The following is an 8,068-nucleotide window of genomic DNA, read 5'->3' as shown; positions in this document are numbered from 1 at the left end:
CAGCAGGGAAAATTGATTGTTCTAAAATTTTGTTCCATCTGGGAAATCAAAATGAAACGAAGAAAAAAAAAATCATATTTAAAAAAAAAACACCTTTTTTCCCCCATATTCTTTTCTCTGAAAAAAAAAACCAACCCAACATAGCTGCTCCATATGAAAATATTTCGAGATTGTTTGGGATGCTGTATTCCATAGTGTTAATCTGAGTGTCTAGTGTTGTGTTTTCTAAGCAACATTCTCCAGGAAGAGCCCTTTGGAGGGGTCATGTGGAGGCACACTGAAAGCGGTAGCCTAGGAAAAGTAACAGCTGAAAGAGGTTCTCATTCCTTTAAACATCACAGTACAAAGTAGAGATCAATTTTGGTTTCAGGGAGGCAGGCAGGATGATGCAAGAAAGAGTATTTCCTTTCATCCTAATGCACAAGAAATTCTTGCAGGATGGAGTAATAGATAACTATTGTTTTATAAAAGTTCTCATGTTTTTGAAAAAAATCATTATTTTAGCTAATAGCTAATGCTGCATATGTGCCTTACAGAGCAATCTTGTGGTAAGGAAAGGGAAGACAAAAATTCCCCGTGAGCTGTTCTTTTCAAGTTCAGGTTGGAGGCTTGCTATGAACATTAATCTCTACTTTATTTCTTTTGGCCACTGCTGGGATGGAACTTCTTACAGTCTCTAAGAAACCAAGCCTTACTTAAAATAAACAAGATATTATTTTTCATAGAGATATTGCTTTTTACCCAACATGTGTGGGATAGATTGTAATTCATGTGCATGATATATGAATGAAAAGGGAAAAAGAAACACTTCCACAGAGCATACATTTTGTCTCTGGAAAACAGGAGGGGTTTTTTTGTCTGATCATATGAGAGAGTAGATTTCAATTTCAAAGTCTTTTAGTTCATAACAGTGTGTTTGTTATATCAGTGATGATTGGATGCATTCTGAGTACTGTTTTGGGGAGTTTGGTACTTCTACCACTTTTGAAACAGCTTTGGAGAGAACTTAGTGGAGGTTTCTCCCTGGTGAGAACTTGCCTACACACAGACACACACACACACACACACACAGGGTGGGTCTTGGGTGGAAAATACCCACTTTGAGAGAAGAGTTGTCTCCTGCTTACTCAGCCTGAATTACAGTCATGGTACTATAGGAGTAGGACATTGTTACCCTGAACTGTCATCGTGGCAATCACAATGAGGAGAAAAATATAGCTATCATTATGAGAGCTTTACACTGCATAGTTTATCTCTATAACAGTGTGCTATGATGTGCCTAATTAGACTGTATCAGCTGCTCCACGTCTGCTGCTAAAGGGAGACTTTCTTATTGTATCTAGTAAACAGAGAGCTCTCAGCCTGTGATTTAGCACTGAAATTAAATTTAAGCATAGTTTCCCATTTGATTATCAGGCTATGGGTGACTTTTAAGGATCCTTTTCAATCCATTATTTCTGCTAGCTGTAAACACTTTGCCACAGTTTCTTCCTCTTCTTTGGTGAATACAGACTTACTGAAAATGCATCCATTTAAAGTTAGAGGGGAACAAACAAAAATAATTCCAAGTATGCAAACTTTTGATGATCAGTCTCCTTTTCTGACTGTCACCTTCTGCATCTGAATCTCAGTTATTGAGACATAATAAATATGATTGCTTTGAATAAACAGAAAGTAAGAATACCTCCAGAAAGTAATACAGGATAAGAAATAGTGAAAAAATTGTTCTTTTTCTTCTTTTTCATATCACAGCTTCATTGTGAGAGGAGTATGGTGACTTCCACAGGATTGTCTTTGATAAAAAAATGTAAATTTATTGAAAAAAATATCCTATTTTCTTGCATGTACTGATCTATTAAAAACATGTAAAAGTGTGTATTTCTTCAGTAATATTCTCTAAGGAAAAAAAATGAAAAAAACTGAACATTGCATGGACAAAATGCTCACAGTGGCGACCGAAAAGAAGTTTACAGTCTACTGTTTACTCACCTGTTACGTACTTTTCTTGGGGAGAGGGTGGGTGGGTCAAGATGAGGTTATGGGACCTGTTTGTTTCTTTGGGAGTCTCTCCATACTTGTGCTGCTCTTGAAAGACATTCTCAGTTTGAGGGACATGCTGCCTGAACCTTGAAAGGTATGATACCTCCATTTCAAGGAGCCGGAGACATTCTGTAGTAATTTCAGAGAAAATGTCTACTGCATAACAAGCATATTTTTTGCTGCAGGAACTGGCAGGTTTTCAGTATACTGCAGTAAGAAGAAATAATTTGATCACATCGGACACACAAATGGAGTAAGATATTGCAACATTTTTACTGGAAGGGAAGCATAGAGGTGGGGGACAAAAACACAGCAGGGTTCTACTTTGACAAGGCTTTAGGCATTGTAGTTGATAAATTAATCTTTGCTACAATCAAAGCCATCAGCGTATCTCTGAAGTTCAAGTGATCTGTGGGTCAGGGATGTTTTGTAGTAATTGTCTGGGCTTTGACATGGTTGTGTTTGTAACTGGAAGCCAGTGAGTCCTTGCAGCATCCAGTGCAGGGAGGTGGATTTCTGGTGTGATGCAAAAAGAGCAATGAGTTTTTGGTGCAGGTCAGGCTAAACAATAGAAACTTTCCTCTGCAGTAGAAAGTTCCAAGTCCTTGCATGCCCTTTGCTTAAAGCACCTGGTAGGAAAGAAAGGAATGAGACCTTTCAGCACGTGGAAGCTAGGGGCTTGTTCCCAGTGCTGCTGCTGGAGCAGGAGTGGGATCTCATGCCCCACCTTGCCATCATGTGGAACCTTTGAGATGCCTAATCCTGTGCAGCCTTCTGTACCTGACACATAGGCATGTCTTGAAGGAAAAATAAGCGCTCACAGGTACACTGTTGCTCACTTTCCACCAGGGTTCAGAGGAAGCTATGATAGCTTCATTTCTTGACTTTTACTACTGACACACTAAGGAGAGAATTTTATGATTGATTTACTGGGAACTGGATGATGACAGGAAAGTGGTTTGTTCTATGTCTCAATTTCAGAAGGATCTTCTCTGAAATAGTGCTCTTACCGAGGTTTTTCTTGTTCTTTGCAGGCTGTGCCTTCCTAACATACTGCGAAAGGGAGTCTGCTCTAAAGGCCCAGAGCGCACTGCATGAACAGAAGACACTGCCGGGGGTGAGTCCAGACTGACAACATTTTCTTTTTTTCTTTTTTTTTTTTTCTTTTAAATCTAAAAAATGAGTTACATATGGTGTTCTCATCTCAGATTTGGAAGGAGAAAGTGTCCATTTATTTGGATGATTCAGTATTTGTATTGTGCTAATAAAACCAAGATACCACCAACCCACCCAAATGGTTCCCATGCACAAAACTAAAAGCTTTTTGTCCTTACTGGGAATCAGGAAAACAGAAATCAACTGGTTATGGACTGGATTCTAGCAGCCTAACTCAGCTGAGGAGCTGCTTTAGGATTCTGACCACTACAGAATGTTAGTGGTCCTCACCAGGTGCTTCCTCTCACGACTTTTCTTCTCTGAAGCAAGGTTTGGCAGCAAGAAATCAAGAAACAGATCACATTATTGAGTTATCACAGAATGAAAACATATTCCTGATGACAAAGTGGTTTGACTCAGTTACTTTAGTATTCAAGCAGCTGTAGCAGATTGGAAAGGCGGTGAGACAAGGAGAAAAGAGAGAGAGAGGAAAGACGCACAAGAGATAATGAGGAAAATTATTCACATGAGCAAGATCTAAGGTTCAGACAACACAAGCAGAACTAAAAATAGAATCAGCATTATGTGGGGAAGACCTGCCCTGCTGGGATGGGTTTCTAGTTAAGTGGTTACCCGGGGGAGGGAGAGACTATTTAGATTCAGCCAGAGTGCGTGGATTGGGAGCAGCCAAGTGCTCCTGCAGCTGGAATGAAGCTGGCTTCACAATAACCAGGAGCCAGTGACCACGTAACTAAGGGTGGGCTTCTGAGGGCTCCAGGCTACATCTAAACTGAGAGGAAATCTATCCAAAAGTCTGTCTTTATTAGCTGGTGCTGAATGACTGATTGCTGTGTAGCTATAACCTACCTTTCCACCAGATCTAAGACACATCCCTTGCTCTGTGTTCTGAGGAAAGTGTTGATTCTGCTCTGCTTGTTTCCATCATCCTGGGTCTATTTACCTATCTCTAAGCCACCTTGCCAGTATGGAGATGCCCACGCACTTGCTCATCTACATCTATCTTTGCTTAAAAGGCCATACCTTATGCAAATATATACATACTTCATTCCCTAAAAATATTTCTGTCAGCTGACAACTCCCTCTGAATTACTTTTTTTTTCTAGAAATTCCTTAGCAGCAGATTGAAAGTAACTTCAGTCTTGGGAGGGGATTCCAGTTTTTCTTCCTCCTCCCCCTTCCAATATTTTCTTTTTGCTTCTCTCTTTCCTGAATGATAAAACTGGATAGAAAAAAAAAAAAAAAAAACAAAGAGGGAGAATATGTTGCATAGGGATGTTTCAGGTAACATTTTAACTGAAATTTTATGAAATATACTTGAAATAAAATACATTTTAGATGTGATGAATAGGGTGTTGTGTATTTAAAAAAGAATAATTAAAATTCCAGATTTTCCACTGAGACTGCTTGCACTTCCCATTAGGAGATCATTCACTTTATGGAACCCTATCTTCTCTATGTGTTTAAAATCTTATCCTGAAATTGTATGATGATAAATCTTCAAGAACACAGTGGGTCAGTGAGATTGAGGACTCAGGTGTTGGAGAGGGAGGGCAAGTGATGATTTAGATTTTTTTTTCCCTAAGTTCCTTATGTGTTCATCATTCTGATTCTCAATCTCTGTGTTAGAGACTTCAAATCACAAAAGTCTTAAAGTCAAAACTGTTTTCTCAGACAGTGGTAAAATTCAACCAGCTTTTGCATTAGGATTAAGTCTTCCTTCAAAGGCTGCATCAACTAATTCTAGACTACAGGGAAACAATTTCTCCCTTGGTTTGTGCAATTTGTCTTACATATATTCCATACTGGCCACACTGCCTCTAGAAGGCTTTTTTTTTGTTTCCTTACACACTTTCAGGAGACCATCAGGATCTCACTGAGCTGTGAGCAGTGAATCCTCTGTCTAAAAGAGCAACCAGGATTCTTAGAGTTCTGAACACTGATTTTCCCATCCCTTTCATTTCCAGTTCTATTTGTCTCAGTTTAAAGGTTTACTTTCCACCAGCAAACCCTCTTCATGCAGCTTTCTGCCAAGTTTCTGAACTCATCCTCTGAATGATGTCACTGTAGTTTATTTAAGGAAACCAGTCTTGTCTCTTGATAAAGTATCATGCCTGGATACTGTTTTATGGTTCCTATCTGAGTAGCAGAGAATTATTTATGACTTACCTGACTGTTCTTGATAACATGCACCAAAAATATCAACCATAGTTCATCACCATAAAATAAGAGGCACTTTTAAGGTCAGGGGTCTAAGTCCTTATTCACATAAGTTCAAAATGAGACATATATAACATCTTCTCTTGACACACCACTGTCTGTGACACAAACAGCTCGACTGAGGAGGCATCAAAAAAAATTAACAGGCATGGTATAGGAAAAAATAAATAGTACTAGACTAGACATTCTTTCCTATTCCCCGGTAAACTGTACACTTTCCTGCTCTTGCAATATTGCTGTTTATATTCTTTGTATTGTAAAACACAGAACTGAGTAATTTTTAATAATATGCACATGAATGGTAATGTATGGAAATGGTGAGGCATGAGGAGGTTTTGTCCAGATTCAGATGCCTTGCCTCTTAGCTATGTATCACTTTGGTTTTTTGTGGAGTGGCTACATGAACATATTTTACAGTAATTACTTTCTGGATGTGCTTTGTACAATGACAGAAATATGTTTCACATATTTCTATATTATATGTAGGACATAAACTCATCTTGTGGAATAATCAAAAGATTTCCAAGCAGGTATGTGTTGATTAATAAAATCTTTATGGCACTTTGTTTTTGGGTGGGAAGGAAACATGATACATATTTCGAAGCAACTGGATTGGAATGTAAAACATAAGACTATCACTTGAATCTTCTTCATCTGAATGAGTAAAATAGGTTCTTTTGGAGATTTTGAAATTGTTTTGCCTAAAATGGCAGGTTAATGTGGCGCAGTGTGTAAAGAGCACTTTGTGATTGTTGGAGAATTCAAATTCTAGTGTTTACTTGTGATTGTTTATTTTACATATAATAGAGCGGCTGGATGATGAAGTATATTAGTTCTTTAATAATTTATAGAAATGCTTTGATGTTGCAGTAATTACATTAAAGGTCACATATCAAAGGTAATTTGGTTGAGCAGCTGTGATGGTTTCTCAGAAGCAATCAATATTGCTGTCCATGGCGCTGATTTCACCAAGGGGACTGCCAGATTAAAGGAGGCTTATTACCAGACAGACAGACACAGGGGAAATCAAGAACAGATTGGAGAGATGCACTATTCTTTTTCCTCACCTATAATTAACACTGTTCACCATAATCTGTGCTAATCCTTCATAGTGGGAAACCGCCTTTTTTTTTTTTTTTAACTCACATTATAAAAAGTGAATTTAGGAAAGGGAGAGAAATTTAGGGGAGCAGAAGAGAGAAATTAGAGAAAGTAAAAGTTGGCTCACCCCTGGGATTTCTGAGGCTGATATATCCCACAATGATAAAATGCAATATCAAACCACAGGCCATGGTCCCAAGGAAAGCAAGGTTGGGGGGTAAAACGATCTAGACAATGACAGTGCAACGTATGGGAGAATTATATCCGCCTGCAGATTTTGTATAATATTATCTATTTGCCCCACAAAGCTCCACAGGAAATGAAACTGGGGAAATAAAATTATGTTTTAAGTGTAGTCATTTTGATTACAAATTATAGTGAAGTGAACTTTTTCTCCCCTTTCTTTTTTCTTTCTCAAGTGAATGGCAGAGGATAATGCTGAGAAATGTAATTATGCTATCAAGATCTACTTTTATTTATAGCACAAATAAACTGAGCTCTTGTATGATAAGCACAGCAGCATTTTTCTTCCCCTAGTTCTTTGTGGCTCTCTCAGGCAACGGGAGAGAACAGTCCATGTACACTTGGTTGGAGGCACTGTCTCTTTGCATAATGTTAAAACCTTCCTGTAAGACTTGCAAAGAGTAACTATGAAATTAAGTATGTACGAAACTGTTAACCTCAGCAATCTGCAGGGCTTGTTCAGTCTGGGAAATAGGCTGGGTTTTCTTACTGTATCTATTCTTCTTGAAAGAGACAGTGGTACTACTGGTATGCTAAATTTCTCAGTGCGAAACATAATTAGTTTTCTCCCTAACTGTTCTGATATTCTTTGTCTCTTCTTGCCATCTAGAAAAAATGCATTCTGTTTTATTCATCATATGCAAAAATATGCCTCTTTAACACTAGAAGACAGGTGAGCTCATAAAACTCATATTAAACCCATTTTTTAAAGAAACAAAAAGTCTCCATCTAATTTCAGGTGCCCACAGTTTGGGGTTTTTTTTTTGTTTGTTTTTGGTTTGTGGGTTTTTTGCTTCTTTGTTTTGTTGGGGGGGTTGTTTGTTTGTTTGTTTGATTGTTTGTTTTAATAAAAAAGGTTTTTCCAACATTACTGGTCTTACCTGACTTAAATTTTTATGTATATGTGAGGAAAGACACCTGAACATAGAGGAGAGGGGGCAGGGTACCTTGCAAGGTCTGGCCTCTCTTAAATCCATGTCATAAGGCTTAAATGAGACATAAGTGTCATGTGGACTTCAGAAGTCCTGCACATATAGCATGGATTTCACTGTTTAAGCAAGCCTTGAAATTTTGCTCTCTTATTGTCTTTTTTTTTAATGTTTCAAAGCTTTTTCCAAAAGCTTGTTAGAAAACCATTAAACCACATATCACCCTGCATGCTGTGTTGTGCCAAAAACGGTATTATATTCCCACAACTTCCCATTTCAAAAGTTTTTCTCTACTGATGTAAATTGCAATTTGGTCAGCAGTGGTAGGCTGGATGGGTTCCATTGATTAAAGTAGCCTGCTG

The 8,068-nt window shown here is 38.1% G+C and overlaps 1 protein-coding gene across 1 annotated transcript in view; it reads left to right on the top strand.

The window, feature by feature from the left end:
* CELF4 (CUGBP Elav-like family member 4) overlaps positions 1-8,068 on the top strand; it is a 696,303-nt gene that overhangs the window by 87,304 nt on the left and 600,931 nt on the right. Inside the window, exon 2 of the mRNA XM_031060278.1 lies at positions 3,075-3,157. Within this exon, the coding sequence (XP_030916138.1) occupies positions 3,075-3,157 (83 nt within the window). The remainder of the gene's footprint in view (positions 1-3,074; positions 3,158-8,068) is intronic.

The sequence above is a fragment of the Geospiza fortis genome, unplaced genomic scaffold (genome assembly GCF_000277835.1).
Source record: "Geospiza fortis unplaced genomic scaffold, GeoFor_1.0 scaffold49, whole genome shotgun sequence".
Lineage (NCBI taxonomy): Eukaryota > Metazoa > Chordata > Aves > Passeriformes > Thraupidae > Geospiza > Geospiza fortis.
Note: the sequence above shows the minus strand (reverse complement) of the source record. Positions and strands in the feature narration are given on the sequence as shown.